This window comes from Pediculus humanus, genomic scaffold (assembly GCF_000006295.1).
Source record: "Pediculus humanus corporis 1103172107559 genomic scaffold, whole genome shotgun sequence".
NCBI classification, from domain to species: domain Eukaryota; kingdom Metazoa; phylum Arthropoda; class Insecta; order Psocodea; family Pediculidae; genus Pediculus; species Pediculus humanus.
The window spans coordinates 169,969-187,266 of NW_002987174.1; the positions used below are offsets into that span (position 1 = coordinate 169,969).

Below are 17,298 nucleotides of genomic sequence, written 5' to 3' on the forward strand. Positions count from 1 at the left end.
ATGAATGCATTTGGTCAGTTTTCGAACCAAGATGGAAACAATCCATTTGGTAAAAGTAGTCAAAACAATCCGTTTCAGCAGTATGGAAATCAGCAAAGCAGTTATATGAGAGGAAACACTTATGATTATCAAACCTCACCCCCACATAGAGGTTACAACAATGAGCTATCGGTTAATCCTTATATGTATAATTATCATAGTTCGGAATATGAATTGAAGTGTCCTCAACATTGGGAACAATATCAACAGTCCTGTTATAGATTTATTAAATCTCCTATGAGAGCAAGAGAGGATGCGAAAAAAAATTGTGAAGCATACCATAGTGATTTAGTCAGTGTCAATAGTTTGGAAGAACATGGATTTTTAATTTATCAATTACTGTGGAGGGATCCTCAGCACAGAAAATGGTATACTAGCATAAGGCAACACAACCCTGGAAATTGGGTAAATGATGGTGATGGCTCACCATTACTTAACATGGAAAATGCATTTTTACCGTCTCAAGATAACAATTATGGATCTGATTATTTAGTTTACAGGTAATTTCTTTATTAATATCTTAATTATATAAGTTTTTTTATATTAAATTTTAAATTGATTTTTAATTATATTTACAATGTATTCTAGTTATTCGCACAACTTAAAAAGATGGGGTTTCAAAGCTGTTAAAGGTGACGAGCAATTTTTATACATTTGTGAAGCTCATATTGGAAAACTTCATTACATGTCTGTCGATGAAAGAACACATGAATATGGTATTAATGTAAATGATCCGAATAAAATTCCAATGGGGCCTTATTTCATAATGCAACCTCAAGATGTTGTTTTCGATGTTTCAAATGTTAAAGTGACAAATGATGTCACATTAAGGTATGGTATTTTTTCTTTAAGGTTATATTAAATTTAGTAAACATTTTTTTAAATTTTAAAATGACATTTTAAAAGTTATTGAAAATGATGAAATTCTAAAATTTACATTTATTAACTTAATAAAACTTGAAAACGAATCATAACTTTTCAAAAATCTTGTTGATCAAATTTTAATAAATTTTTTAATTTTAGGTGTTTAGCTGGTGGTTACCCATCACCAACTTATGAATGGTTCAAGGAAGAATATGAAAATGATGTATTGACTTCGGTTTTAATTAATCCATTAGTCGATAAAAGATATACTATTAGTGGTGGTAATTTGATAATATATGATCCGAAACAAGTAAGAAATTTTTTGTTTACTCTCTTCCATTAATCTTTTTTTCATTAAAAATTATTATTACTGCTTTAAAATTTTCGTCTTGTAAATTCTTTTGTTTATATAAAAATTTCAATATAATTTTCTTATTATGTACTTTTAGATTGAAGACAGAGGGTCATATCATTGTAAAGCCACCAACAAATTCGGTTCCATATTATCAGAGAGTATTAAATTGTCGTTTGGTTATATTAATGAATTTAATTTACAAAGAGCTCCCGAATCCGGAAATCAAAATTGGGGTAAAACTATTTATTGCGATCCACCGCCTCATTTTCCAGGTATAAATAATATTAGTTTGATGATGTTTTCGAAAGGAAGTAAATTTAAACTTTTAAATAGTCGTTTATAACATTTTATGCAATTTTTTTTAAAGACATCAATTATAAATGGACTCGAGACTATTTCCCAAATTTCGTTGAAGAGGATAGAAGAGTTTTCGTATCATTTGATGGGGCTTTATATTTTTCTGCACTTCAGGAAATCGACAGAGGAAGTTATTCGTGCACTGCTCAAAGTAAAGTTTCGTCTATCGGTCGTACCGGTCCTTTCTTTCACTTGAACGTCGTAACTAATCGTAAGTATTTATTATTTGCTACGATTTTAAAAATATTAAAGCAATTTTTTCACGTGTAAATTTATTTTATTATATAATTTTTTTAGCGAATTATCAGCAATTGAAATTCCCAAATAATTTCCCGAAAGTATTTCCGGAAGCTCCTTTGGCTGGAAAAGATGTTCGCTTAGAGTGCATCGCCTTCGGATAGTAAGCGTTTTTTTTCACCCTATTATTTTCTTTTTGCCTTTATTCATTTTTAATAAAAAAAAAAAAAATTTTAGCCCGGTACCAACTTATAATTGGACAAGAAGAGGAGCTCCAATGCCTCGAGGATCAGTATTTACTAACTTTAACAGAGTTTTAATTTTACCTCAAGCTTCTGTCGAAGACCAGGGCGAATATGTTTGTCGTGCTTTTAATGATCGTGCCTCAATTGAAAACGGAGTATTTGTTTCCATTCAAGCAGAACCCAATTTCACGATTCCTTTGGCTGATAAACATTTAGACTATCAAGAAGATTTGACATGGACTTGCGAAGCTTTCGGAATACCCGATGTTAATTACACGTGGTTTCGCAACGGTTTACCTTTGAATCCTTTCAATTTACCACCTCAAGATAGAGATCGTTATTTTGTACAAGACAATATATTACAAATAAAAAGACTTAATCCATTGAGTGACGCTGGAATGTATCAGTGTAGAGCGAGTAATCAGTTGAAGACGAAATATTCTTCTGCTCAATTAAGAGTTCTTTGTACGTAAAACATTTTTATCGGTTTTAAAACTTGAAAGACATTTTTTTTTTTTAACGGGAAATTTTTTTTTTTGCAGCATTTAAACCTTCTTTTGAAAAGAAACCATTAGAAGCGGAAACTTATGCTGCCGAAGGAGGAAATGTAACAATCGTGTGCAATCCTGAAGCAGCTCCGAGACCGAAATTCGTATGGAAAAAAAATAATGATATTTTAGGTTCGGGTGGTCGAAGAAAAATATTAGAAAATGGAAATTTAATTATAAGTCCCGTGTCCAGGGATGACGAGGGACTTTACACGTGTACCGCGTCCAATAATTACGGAGTTGATGAAAGTCGTGGATTATTAATCGTGCTACGTATGTTATCATCATCGTAATGATGTAAAGTTATTTTTAAAGAAATTTATTAACGTGTTTGATTTTTTTTTTTTTTTTTCGCATCAGGTGCTCCGAAAATGACATCAACTTTTCCACCTCAAATCATAACTTCCGTTATGGAAAATTTTACGTTAAATTGCGAGGCGAATACGGACGAACTTTTAGATACGGCTTACATCTGGACACATAACGGTATAAGGATCAAAGAACGAGATTCTAGTAATTTGCGTTTAGTAAGTGAATTATATTAAACGAACGACAATTTTTAAAATTATTAAAAAAAAAAAAAAAAACGAAAAAAAGTTGAATAAATTAATTTTCTTGTAGATTCCCGACGGTGGCATTTTACACGTGATAAATACGACTTTGGCTGAAGCTGGGGAATACGAATGCATCGTGAAAAGTGCAGTCGGTAGAATTTCCACTAAAACCAATGTTATTGTTCATGGGCCTCCTGGACCACCGGGTGGAGTGCAGGTTGTCAGTATTAGCACCACATCGGCAACCATTCAATGGACTGACGGAGCTTCCAACGGGCGTCCGATTCTCTATTACAACGTGGCTGCTAGAACGAATTGGAATTCAACGTGGCAAAATGTCACTAAATGTTGGTTGATAAAAAAGCAAATACTTACTCGATACGTTAAATGTTTTTAATTCTACGTAATTTTTTTTTTTTTTGAAAATTTTAGTGATAACTGCGCGGGAAGTGGATCGTTATAATAACAGAAAAGAAGCCATTTTGGAAAATGTACTTTCTCCATGGTCTATTTATGAATTTAGAGTTTTGGCCGTCAATCAAATCGGACCCGGATATCCGTCGTTACCATCTCCGCAATACTCTACACCTCCCGACAGCCCGAATAAACCGCCATCTAATATTGGAGGAGGAGGTGGTAAAATTGGAGATTTGTCCATTACTTGGACGGTTGGTATTTTTTCTTCTTTTTTTTTTTGCACTGAAAGCCTATACCTGTAACAAAATAAATTACGTGTCTTTTTTTTCGTCTGCAGCCATTACCTCCTCAAGATCAAAACGGACCTGGAATTTATTATAAAATATTTTGGAGAAGAAACGGAACAAACAGAGAATTTGAATTTAAAGAACTCAAAGAATTCGGTAACGTCGGTGCCGCCGTGGTTAGAGTTAACAGCGAATATTATTTTACAGAATACGAAGTCAAAGTTCAAGCCATCAACGATATCGGAAAGGGACCGGAAAGTGCGGTTCACGTTATCTACAGCGCAGAGGAAATGCCTTTGGCTGCACCGCAACAAGTCTCGGCGAGGTCATTTAACTCGACTTCGTTAAACGTAACATGGACTCCGATTCCGATGCGTCGGGACATTGTCAGAGGAAAACTCATAGGTCACAGGGTAAAATTATTTTCCGAAACTTAAACTTTTCCCTCGATCGTATTTCAAATAATATACTTTATTTTACTATTATTTTTTTCTTCAAAAGCTTAAATATTGGAAAACGTCGCAACAAGAATTCGAAGCCGTTTACTACTTAAGTAGAACTCTTCGTCCTTGGGCTTTAATTGTTGGATTGCAGCCAGACACTTATTACAATGTTAAAGTTATGGCATATAATAACGCCGGAGAAGGTCCAGAAAGTGAAAAATTCATAGGTTAATAATATTATTATTATTATAATTTACAGTAATAAAAGAAGAAGAGGAAAAATCTTCGTTTTTTTCAAATAACAAAAATACAAATTATTGATAATTTCAGAGAGAACGTTCAGAAAGGCTCCTCAGAAACCGCCCTCCTCTGTTCACGTCATGGGTATTAATCCGTCAACGATTAAAGTCGTTTGGAGATACGTGTCACCGAGCCACGACGAAGAACCACTTATAGGATATAAGGTTGCCATTAACGTTTATACAATAATATTTTAAAAAAAAAAAAACGGTTAAACGAAAGAATAATAATAATGATTTATAAACCGGAAGCGTAAAAGAGTCGCGTGCGTTTGTCGCGCTTTCGAAATTGTCGTTATTTAAAATCAATATAATTTAATTACATTGTTTTTGTTGAAAGGTTCGAATATGGGAAGTCGATCAGGACATGGCGAGTGCAAACGATACGATAGTTCCGGTCGGTTCAACACTCGAAGCATACATAAACACTTTGACGCCGGGAAAACAATATCATTTGAGAGTTTTGGCTTTTTCAAACGGTGGCGACGGAAGAATGTCTTCTCCCGCTCACACTTTTCAAATGGGTGAGTAGTTACTAGGGGTGAAGCTCACCCGCGACCACCCCCACCTCGCGCTCCTCGAATCGCGAATTTATTTTTTTAATTTTTTTTCCCGTTTCAGGACCGACTCTAGCTCAGACGAGTAGTCAAACGAAAGCGATTTACAGTTCCGTCACCGTTTTCGTATTGACTTTTATTATGATTTATTTAAGCACGGCGTGATCGATTGGAATTCCCTCCCCCCCACCACCATCAATCTGCTTTTGAATTTCGCGATAAATCAACGAAGAAAAAAAAGAAATTTTTTTATATGCCTTCCGACAATACTTTTAGTACAAATGTTTTTTTTTTTTTTTCTAATTTTATTTCATCGAAAAATAATTCGAAACGAAACAAAAATTATTAATAATATTAACAGTATTAAAATTTTCCGCCCAAGCGAGAAAATTCGTAGAAAAAAAAAATTTTTTCCGAAGGAAAAGAAAAAGGAGGAGAAGAAAAAAAGCCAAACAAGTGTCCTTAACATAAAAATAAAAGCAAAAATTTTTTATATTTATATCCGTCCACGTTATGTAGTTAATGTAAATACAAAATTTTTTAAAAAAATAATATTTATATATATATATATATATAGGAAAAATCATTTTAAAAAAAAATGTATGACGTTGTTATTGTTAATGATGATAATGATGACAAATATGATTTTTTTACAACGTAAAACGTTTACGCTAATGATTTTATCATTATTATTATTATTGGTACTACATCGACAATTTTTTATTTATTTAAAAATTAATTTTTTTTTTTTTTTTTTGTATGTCCGACGGTTGATGACGATAATAATATTAATTTTAATACATACATATATATTTTTTAAAATTGTTTATTATTATCATTATTATCATTATTATTATTAACGATAAGTTTTTTAATTTAATTTAATTTAATTTAATTTTTATTATATGTATTTCGTCATTTTTTTTTTATTTGCTGTCGTGAATTTTTCCATTAACATATCGCTCAAAATTTTTTTTATAATCTAAAGTGCTCTATTATTATTATTATTATTATATTTAAAACGGGAGAGATTTCGATGAGGATAATAATAATAATAATAATGAAATGTTTACACATTAATAAATTTTATGTATATTTTAAGTTTTTTTTTTTTTTTTTGTATTAATAATAATAATGAAATTTTTTTTCTATACGCAGGCATTTATTATTATTATTATTATTAAATATTATTATTATTATTGATAAAAAAAATAAATCGGAAAATTTTTTTTTTACGAATTAAAATAGTAGAGAGAGAGAGAGAGAGAGAGGTAATGTTAACGATAATAATAATAGTAAAACTAATCTTGGTTTTCACATGTGATAGATAACAAGATAAGAAAGAAAAACGAAGACGTTTCTGACCGCCCCGCCCCCCACCCCCAGATAAGAGATTTTCCTGATTTTTTGGTACATCGGACAAAGATGCTGTCGTCACCACGGCCACCACCATTGAAGTGAAAGATAAACTTGGGAGGATAAGAAATTATTCCTGTGGGATGATGGTGATCAGGTGGGAAAAACTAAATATTGGAAACTTGACGAGGTTTGAAATTTAATCATAATAATAATAATTGTTATACGTTAAACAACAATAATAATGATGATGATGAAAAGAATGAAAAAAGGCCTTCAAATTTCATTTTATTATTTTAAACAATAAAAAAAAAAATTATTATTATTATTAGTAAAAAAAATTCCAAAGTCGTAACGAACCGTGACGTCATTTTTTTAAATTTACGTCGTAATAATGAGCAGACGAATTTTTTGTGTACCTTTAAAAAAATTAAAATTTTCGAATCGCGTCATCATCATCATCATCATTATTTATTTATTATTTATTTTTTATTTAAAAAAAAAAAATTTATCGGAAAAAATTTTCGCGATAAAATGTCGTCGGTCATTAACTTTCGGGATATTGAAATAAATAAAAATTTTTTTTTTTTTATTTTTTTTTACACACGAATAAATTTTAAGGTTTTTTAATTAAAAATGGCGTAATTAAAAAAAAAACTCACGGACGAAATTTTTTTTTTTTTTTTCACAAAGGAAACGGTTTTTTTTTTCCGACCTTATTTTTATGATCTCGATGAACTTAATTAGGGTTTTTTAACAATTGTTTTGGAGAAAAAAGAGATTTAATGTGATTTTTTTTTTGAAAAATTATCCAGGAAAATTTCCAGTCGATTCGTACCAATCATTTAATATTATTATTATTATTTTGTTCATCTTTAAAAAAATTTTTTTTTTTTTATTTATATCTAACGAAAACGAAAAAATCAAATTTTTTTCCAGAAAAACTGGAAAGAAAGAAGAAAAAATATTTTTTAAATTTAACTTGTACCCTTTTTCCACTCACTCGTTTCGTATTTTTTTTTTGTTTATTAGACGACCGGAAACGGAAGTTGTCGTTGTTTTTTTTGTTTTTGTTTTTTCAGAAGAATTTCAGGAAGTTAAATATAAAAATTAAAAAGCGAAATTGTAAATTGAAAAAAAAAAAAAAATGGCGGAAAAAGAGGTGGAAATTCGGGTTCTTGCACTCTTTCTCTATCTCCTTCCCCCTCTCTCTCTCTCTCTCTCTCTCAAACGTGTCATTTACCTCCTCTCTTCCTCCTCCTCCTTCCTCCTTTTTTTTTTAAATTAAAATTTTTTTTTTTTTTTTTTTGGAACGAAAACTAGACTAATAAGTTACGATTATATTAACGCGATAATAATATTAATAATGATTTATTTAGTAAATTTGTCATCATCTGGAATTTACGTCCGTCGATTAACAAAAAAAAAAATTCTGGAATTTTTACGTCCAGGTGTTTAAATAATAATCGACGGATGTTAAACAATCGGGGACAAAAAACTCACGGTCGACATTTTATTATTATTATTATTATTATTATTATTATTAGGTATAATTGTATGAAATGATTAACGTCTGGTAATACCGGAATAAAAAAAAATAATAATAATAATCATTCATTTGTTTTGTTAACAATCAACGGTCGATTTGTGAATTTCGGGTATGAAGATTAAAAAAAATTTGGGAAATTCATCCTGGAAATATTCTGGAATTATTTTTATGTTATGACGAAACAAACAACGTAGCGCTGGAGAAAATTTCGTTTGTTGATTATTTAATTTGTTGTGAATGAATAAAGAAAAAAAAATGAAAACAAACGACAAACGAAACGTTCATTGCCTAATTTTTAATCGTCTTTAAAAATCGACGCGATTCGAATGGTCCATTGGGATGCTGGGGGCGACTTTTGATCTTAATCTTTTAAAATTAATCTCAATATTTTTTTATTATGATATTAAATAATGACTTTCGTTCAATTTAAAAACGTTTGTTACGTTTGTTTTGTTATTCGCATAAAAACAAATTTCCAAATTTTTTTTTTTGTTTGTTTCAAACATGATGATGATGATGAGAAGAGATTTCATCACGAAACAAAACCAGTAAAAAAAAAAAATATAACAGGAAGAAGAATAATAAACATCACGAACCGATAATGTATCATTGTTTAAATGGAAAAAACAAAACAAAAAAAAAACTGCAAAAAAAAGATAATAATAATAATAATGAAAACAGGACGTCGGAGATAGAAGTTAAAAAAATGATGATCAAATTTAGATAAAATCGTGTAAAGTCACGTGTGAGTGATCATCATCATCATCATCATCCACGTACCTTCCTTCCTGACATAAACCGACAGGAGTAGAATAGAAAAGGGGTTTAGAGTTTGTATTTTGTTGTCGACCGTGTCGGTGTTTGTTGTTGTGTCGAAATCAAAAACAAATTTTCGCGATTAATTATTATTATTTTTTTTTTTTACTGGAGAAAATTTTTTTTTTTTTTACATCCGAGTAAGATTTTATTTATTTATTTATTAATAATAATAATTTATATAAATTTTTAAAAAGATTTTGTTTTAAAAAAAAAAAAAATTTTCGAATCGAATTTTTTTTTCCAGGAGACTGTGATAAAAGAAATTAAAAATCTCTTTGCTGGAGAAATAATTGGTTATCTTAAAAAACAAAAAGATAACATGACAATTTGATTATCATATATAGCAGAAACAAAAATGATAACACAATATATATTATCAACAATGGTTCAGGCAATAACCGTTCTCACCGTATTAAAAATGTTAACGAATGGTAAGTGCATTTTTTTTTCTCCATTTTTCTTCTCCAGAAATCGTATAAATAAATTTTTATTCTCCAGTTCCAAAAAAAAATTTGTCATTAATTCAAACGGCGGGCGGCGTACGACGATTTTTTAATTATGAGGGGAGACCGCATTTAAAAAATTTATTGTATTTCCGGTTTATTGTTTCGCGACAAGAGATTTTTCAACGATTTAAAATTTTTTTTTTTTGTTTAACAGCGCAAACAACTTGCAATCATGGCATGGGTAGAGTCGCTTACGAACGTATACCAGATCACCAATTGCAAGGTTTTGATGATGACGTAGTAAGGGATACCATACCACCTTTTAGAATGTTGGAAAAATGTCAGGATTTATGTTTGAGAGATCGCACGGCCGTTAATAATCTCGTTAGAACGTGTACCTCCTTCAATTTTCAACCTGGTATGAGAATAGGAGGTTTCGGTGGAAATCCAGAATATGAAGAATCCATTTGTTACCTGACGAGGGAACAAGCGCATCCCGAAGGAATAGGAAATTTGGTTTTGGTACCCAACAGCGTTCATTACACCGAAGTTTGCCTTTCATGTGAGTCATTCATTCATTCATTCATGAAAGGAGAAAGTTAATAATTAATCGATTTATTTTAAAACACAGCGAATCGACTCGAACGAGAATGTCCGAATCGTCGATACGTTTACGAAAGACATCCGAGAAAAAAATTAAAATTATTAGCGTCGGATCATAAAGAAGTACAAACGGCAAATCGTACGGAATGCGAAGAAAGATGTCTGAACGAATTTTCATTCGTTTGTCGTTCGGCAACGTATAACACGGTGGAAAGAAGTTGTTCGATGAGTAGATTTACCAGAAGATCACATCCGGAACTATTACAAGATGATCCGAATGCAGATTATTTAGAAAACACGTGTTTAAGCCGTAAGGGAAACATTTTTTTCTTTTTACCCGACACCACTACCACCAGCACCACCTCCGCCACCACTACCAGATACACCATCACATTGATACCGCTGAATGTATAATTAAAATTTAAATTAAATTTTCCAGCCGAACGTAGGTGCGATGGCCTCGCTGTTTTTGTTAAAGAGGAAAATAAAAAATTAGGGGGACCATTTGAAGTTGATATGTATGTCAATATAACCCTGGAAGAATGCCAAAATTTATGCTTAAGGGCCGAAAAGTGAGTAGTTACCATTTTTTTTTTTTTTTTTCTAATTGGCTACTTCTTAAATTTTTTTTTTTTTTTTACAAATATAATTATTATATAAATCTGTGGAAAATTATTATTCGTTTCTTCAAAACTGGATAATTATATATTAAATCTCTCAAGGGGATTTTATTTTAATGAAAAACATGCGTTACGCACACACACACACACACATGCGTAAATATAAAAAAAAAAAAATTCTAAGGAGTTTTGTAAAAAAAAAAAAAAAATTTTTTTGTAGAAAAATTTAAATTTTGTTTACGAAAAGATTTATTTATAGATTAATCCGCCATTTTTTTTCTTAAACCATAAAATCTATAAAATATTATTTATAGTCTATAAATTTATAGACGACGAAGACGCTCATCACGTACGATTGAGACTAAAAAAAACAAAAAAAAAAACGCGGGGGAAAATTTTTTTAAAATATACTATGACGTCACTAAGGGTTAATTTCCAATTTTTAGAAAACTAAATGGCGGACATGTTTTTTTTTTTTTTTTAAATGTCATAATACATTTTAAATATTTAATTTTTTAAAATTAAAAAACCGCCATTTTGTTTTTTTTTAAAAAAAAAAAGGAAAAATTAAATTATGCCGAAAGGTAAAAAAAAAAAAAAAGTTTCGTGATCGAAACAAAACAAAACAAACGGGAAATTTTGTTTGTTCGTTTGTTTTGTTTTTTAGGTATTTTTGTCGGTCTATTGAATATGACGACAGAAGAAGAGAATGTATCATATCCGAAGAAGATTCTGTTTCACAAAGAGATGATTTAAGGTCAAGCAGTTCACCATCAAGACATCTTTTCGATCTTGTTTGTTTGGATAATCGTACGTTGTTGTTGTTGTTGTTGTTGTTGTCATTGTCATACCTTGTTTGTATCATTGTTTGTTTAATTTTTGTTTGTACTTGTTTGATTTAGCAAGAGGAGGTGATTTTTCCGACAATTCGGCAACATCTCATCTATTTGCCGACGGTCGTCGTCCGGACACAGCTTTTCAACGTTTTAGAAATTCAAGATTGGGCGGGGAATTTCATTCGGAAATAACAAGTAGAACGTTAAGCGAATGTTTAGACGAATGTTTAAGACAGGCTAGTTTTCAGTGTCGTTCCGCCGTTTATAGCGAACGTTTGAGGGTATGCAGATTAAGTAGATTTAATCAGAGAGATGGTCATAGAATAATATACGATCCTGAATTTGATTATTATGAAAATTTAATGGGTAATAAATTATTATTTTTTTTTTTAATGATTATGTTTACATGGAAATGGTCATTTATAAAATTATTTCATTTTTAGCTTATGAAGGTGATAATTTTAATCAAAATTTTAGACCGGATCCATTAGGACAAGATACTAATTATCATTCTCATGGTAGACCACCTTTTGGTAACGGTTATCAAAGTTTCGGAGGGGGAAATGGAGGTGGTGGTGGTAATGGTGGCGGAGGAGGTTTTTCGAACGGTGGTGGAAATTACGGGGGCGGTAGTGGCGGCGGAGGAAATTATGGGGGTGGTTACTATGGGGGAGGAGGAGGAGGAGGAAACTACGGAGGCGGGTCACATTATGGAGGAAATCATTTTTACGGAGGGGAATACGTAAGCGGAGGATATAGTAACGGACCAGGAGGTGGCGGTGGATACAGTAGTCGACCTAGCGGATACGGAAGCGGTCCTGGTGGAAGTTTTGGCAGTGGACCGAGCGGCGGCTACGAGGGGCCTAGTGGTGGTGGTGGAATCATATATATATCTAGGCCGGGACCTATTAGCAGTTATGGAAGTAGCGGAAATGGTTATGGAAGCGGAGGCGGTTTTAGTAGTAGTGGAAGCGGTTATGGAAGTGGAGGAACTTATGGTAGTTACGGGAGTGGAGGCGGTTATGGAAGTAGCGGGAGTGGATATTTTTCTGGGCCGGGGAGTTCTGGCTTTAGTGGACCCATAATTGGAATCACGTTTAGTGGTGGCCCAGGAGATCATCCAAGCAGCTCGGGCAGTTATTACGGTAGTAGCGGACACGGGGGTGGCATTTATAGTGGAAGCCACTACGGTAGTAGTAGCAGCTTCGGTAGTTATGGAGGAAGTAGTGGAAGTTATAGTCACGGAGGAAGCAGCGGAAGTATTTACGGAAGCGGTCACAGAGTTTACGGTTCTGGAGGAGGCTACGGTGGAGGAAGTTCTCATCCCAGTGGAAATGATTATGGGAGTGGTTATCCGATCAGTTTTTCGGGAAGGCCTATTTCGGAGAGCGGAGGCGGTTACCCCGTCGGATTTTCTGGAAGGCCTGGTCCGGATAATGGAGGCGGATATGGAAGTGGCTATCCGTTTGGTTTTTCGGGAAGGCCTGTTTCAGATAACGGAGGATATTCCGGAGGAAGTCATTCTTCAAATGGAGGATATTCTGGAAGTTCTTCTGGAGGAAGCCATTCTTCAAGCAGTGGATATTCTGGAAGTTCGTCTAGTAGTCATCGTGGCGGACAGTCGAGCACTCATTCTGGGCATGGAAGTCATTCTGTTGGGTATTCTTCCGGAGGAAGCGGCGGAAGTTCCACGTACGTATCTTATTAAATTTATTCATTTTTAATTTCATTAAGTTAAATTTATTAATTTGTTCAGAAGATACGGCGGTGGAACTATTAGTGGAGGAAGTTCAAGTAACACTAATTCATTCAGTATTGCGTATGGAGGAGAAAAATTTGGTGGAAGTTCATCTTACGGCTCAGGGGGGTCAAATGGATACTTTGGGCCAGGAGGACCGGGTGGACCCTATGGTTCAGGAGGACCGGGAGGATCCTACGGATCAGGAGGACCGGGTGGATCTTACGGCCCGGGTGGTCCAGGTGGATCCTATGGATCGGGTGGTCCAGGTGGACCCTATGGTTCGGGTGGTCCAGGTGGATCCTATGGTTCGGGTGGCCCCGGTGGATCCTATGGATCGGGTGGGCCTTTTGGCCCAGGAGGACCTAATGGACCTTATGGCCCTGGAGGTCCTGGTGGATCATTTGGACCTGGTGGACCAGGAGGAGGATCTTACGGCCCCGGAGGATCGAGTGGTTCTTTTGGTCCGGGTGGACCTGGAGGTCCTTACGGCCCTAGCGGATCATTTGGACCAGGAGGTCCCGGTGGTCCTGGAGGTTGTTTTTATTGTTTAAAGTATAATTTAAAAGACTTAGCCTCAAAATATTTCTATAACACAAAATATTGCAATTCTTAGGATTCTTCGGAGGCAGTAGCAGCGGCGGAGGATTTTCCGGTGTTGGTTTTCCCCAAGGCTACCCTGGCTTCTCAGGAAGCGGTTACGGAGGCTTCGGAGGAAATCCAGAAAGTTTTTTCGGAAATAAATTTTCGTCTCGATGCGACGAAGGAGATAGCTTTAGACAAGTGGGCGTTCGTTTAAGAATTCGTAAACCTTACATCAGAAAGTTTATGTCCGCTCCATCCGTATCCATTTGCGAACGTGAATGCGCCGATGTTAGAGATTTTGTTTGCAGATCTTTCAATTACAGGTAAAAATTTTTAAGTCAAAACCTTTGAAGTAAAAATTTTTAAACGAATTTTTTTCAAGTGTATGTACGCTTCTGTAAAATTTTAGATCATACAGTCCTCAGTACAGTCCTCCGAGTCCAGAAAATTGCGAATTGAGTGACAAGGATTCAAGAGAATTAGAAATTAACAGTCCAGCTAACTTTGAAACTAGCGGTGAATACGATTATTTTGAAAGATCTCCAGGAAAGCAGAGACAAGGAGATTGTCTCGAAGGTATTTGAAACTATAAAAAACTTTTTTTACTTCCTTCTTACAAGAAACAAAAGAACTTAACAATGATTCCTTCCACATAGTGAGCCAACAGTGCAATGAAGACGGAATGGAATTCGCATTGAGAACGCCTGAAGGATTTTACGGTAGGATATACACTTACGGATACTACGATCGTTGCTTCTTCAGGGGAAACGGAGGAACCATAAACGTTTTAAGAATAAGCGGAGCTCAAGGTTATCCTGATTGCGGTACAGAAAGATACGGAGACACCATGACCAACATAGTTGTAGTACAATTTTCAGATTTTGTACAAACCGGCAGAGACAAAAGATATAATTTAACTTGTCTTTTTCGAGGGCCAGGGGAAGCAGTTGTAACTTCCGGTTACATAGGAGCAGGGTGAGTTTGTTTAATTAATTTTTGGCTCGAGACTCAAAAATTCTTTTTAAAATGAAAATTTTACGGTCAGATCCGGAAGTCCGATCCCAATAGAATATTTACCGGCGGAAAATTCATTGAGTTCAAGAGTTCGTCTCATGATATTGTACCAAAATCGTCCGACCACTACCATAGCAGTCGGGGATCCACTAACGTTCCGTTTGGAAGCTCAAGATAGTCACAATTACGCCACTGATATTTTCGCCACAAACGTCATTGCAAGAGATCCTTATTCCGGAAGATCCGTTCAATTAATCGATAGATTCGGGTAAAAAACTAAAAATTTAAAAACCTTCGTAAAAAATCTTGAGCGCCATTTTGAAAAAAAATTTTTTTCTTTTGTGTTTTCTTCAGGTGTCCAGTCGATAATTACGTTTTCCCAGGTTTGGATCGTTCGAGAGACGGCGACGGTTTAGAAGCACGTTTTAACGCATTTAAAATTCCGGAATCTAATTTCTTAGTTTTCGAAGCAACCGTGAGAACGTGCAGAGACGGTTGTCAACCAGCATATTGCACGGGACAAACAGGAAGAAGCGAACCGTCTTTCGGAAGGCGTAAAAGAGAAATAAACGAAACGGGAGAAGTTATTGAAACAATCGTCGTGTCATCGACGGATCCCCCGCAATCCCTCCCGTTGAACACGTCATCGACAAAATCCCCAACGACGGAAGTAAAATCTCATTCGATTCCGTCGAAATCAAAAAGGGAAAAATCAATGGCGTCGACAACGATACGAGTACCCATCGGAGAAGTTGTCACAATGAAACATCCAATAAAATTAAATAACACTGCCAAATCTATAAACAGCATTCCTGTCGAAATAAAAGATGTTAAAAATAAAAAAGACAAAGATGGAAAAGATAAAGATGGGGAAAAAGGAGAAGAAGCAGGAGGAGGAGAAGAAGAAGGAGAAGAAGAATTCGTGAGGGAAATGATTAAGGTAATTATTTAATTATGCAAATATCATCATCATCATCATCATTATCATTATTATTATTTAATTATAATTATTTTAATTTTTTTGCCCTCGAGTCTCGAAACCGGAAACCAAAAAAAAAAATTTTTTTTTAAATTAAAAATTCAAAAGATTCTCTTTAAGTAAAATTCATTAATCAATTTTATACTTTTTTTATTTATATTATCGATTAATTGATCATTAATTATCGATTGATTTATTTTTTAATTATATATGTACCGTTCGCGACGCGTTTTCTTTTATTTTCCGCAGTTATCAGTGACTTAACAGTGAAATAAAAGAAGTTTTTAAGGTCATTGAACCTCCCTATTTATTTCTCCCCAGTATTGTTTTATTAAGATGGCGACAAAAATTTTTCTCCAGGTTTTAGATTCCCGTTACGACATAAGTAACGAACCCGCTCCTGAAGTTATGGCGACAAAATCTCACACGATATGCATGGCTAACGAAGAATATTACGGTTTGATATCCGCACTTGTCGTCATTCTGTCAGCACTTTTGGTATTTGCCGTTTTATTAGGACTAGCGTACAGGTAAGTTTTTTTTCTATTTACACGACAAATTTTAACAAAGAAAAAAAAAAAAAAAAGAAAATGAGAAGAAGAAAAGAATTTTTTTTTGTTTTTTTATTTTTTTAAACCGGAAATAATAAAAGGAAATATTGGGCGTTGGGTACGAAAAATGCGGAAGCGAACGCATCGAACGGACAACAACAACAGCAAAGAAAAGGAACGGGTTTAGATCGTCGGCCATTTTCATTTTTAATGAACGCATCGCAAAATTTTAGAAATAAAAATCCGTCGTCCCATTGTATATCACCCGGCGAACTCATACCTGATTATCACAGTTCATTTTCCGGTTTTCCAAATTCCGATGGAAAATTATCGTACAGTCTTTTCGGTTTGAAAAATCGCGCGGATTCGGATTTTAAAAAAGGTTGGAACGATTCCGGTTTTAAACTATCTAGAAAATTAAAAGATGGCACCACGTTTGGCAAAACCGCCGCGGGAACTCTAACGAAAAAAATGTTCGATACGATATTCGCACAGGAAACGAACAACCGGAAGTCGCCGGTTTTCAAAAAAAATCCTCTTAATTGCGATGATAATTTTGCTATGGTCACCCCTCCGGACGTACGATTAGACGATCCGAGCGAACCTATTTACACGGATCCATCATTTTTCGATTTGGAAAGATCTAGAAGTCTTAGAAGCATAGCCGTATCAACCGGAAATAACAACAACAACACCGGACAAAACCAATCGTCAAAATCAAACAATGATGATCATGATGATGACGTTTAAATGAATAGTACCAACAATCCCTCCTTCTTTTTACCTCCTTTTATCTTTCGCTTTTCTTTTCTTTTCAATATAATAATAATAATAATAACTTTTCCGCATTTATTAACAATTATCATTATTATCATTATCATTATCAAAGCTTTTAAATTTGTAAATTATTATTATTATTATTTTGTTTCGTATTCGAAAAAAAACGCTTTTTATCGCCATTAAAAACTCATAAATATTTTTTTCCATCGTGATTTATCAC

At 33.8% G+C, this 17,298-nt stretch overlaps 2 protein-coding genes across 2 annotated transcripts; both read left to right on the forward strand.

The window, feature by feature from the left end:
* Phum_PHUM206760 (Contactin precursor, putative) lies at positions 1-5,367 on the forward strand (the record flags this gene model as incomplete). Its single annotated transcript, XM_002425491.1, has 16 exons — positions 1-539; positions 628-870; positions 1,063-1,213; positions 1,353-1,530; positions 1,626-1,826; positions 1,913-2,015; positions 2,090-2,562; positions 2,640-2,918; positions 3,006-3,172; positions 3,267-3,546; positions 3,632-3,867; positions 3,954-4,316; positions 4,405-4,573; positions 4,677-4,810; positions 4,986-5,169; positions 5,267-5,367. The coding sequence occupies 16 exons, from the start codon at positions 1-3 to the stop codon at positions 5,365-5,367; spliced, it is 3,801 nt and encodes a 1,266-aa protein (XP_002425536.1).
* Positions 5,368-9,281: 3,914 nt separating this feature from the next.
* Phum_PHUM206770 (no-mechanoreceptor potential A, putative) lies at positions 9,282-17,048 on the forward strand (the record flags this gene model as incomplete). Its single annotated transcript, XM_002425492.1, has 15 exons — positions 9,282-9,357; positions 9,587-9,934; positions 10,004-10,285; positions 10,415-10,547; positions 11,263-11,405; positions 11,498-11,797; positions 11,875-13,123; positions 13,188-13,705; positions 13,786-14,077; positions 14,164-14,330; positions 14,411-14,729; positions 14,800-15,036; positions 15,123-15,708; positions 16,108-16,277; positions 16,400-17,048. 15 exons carry the CDS (start codon positions 9,282-9,284, stop codon positions 17,046-17,048), a joined length of 5,469 nt encoding a protein of 1,822 aa, XP_002425537.1.
* Between the last annotated feature and the right edge of the window lie 250 nt (positions 17,049-17,298).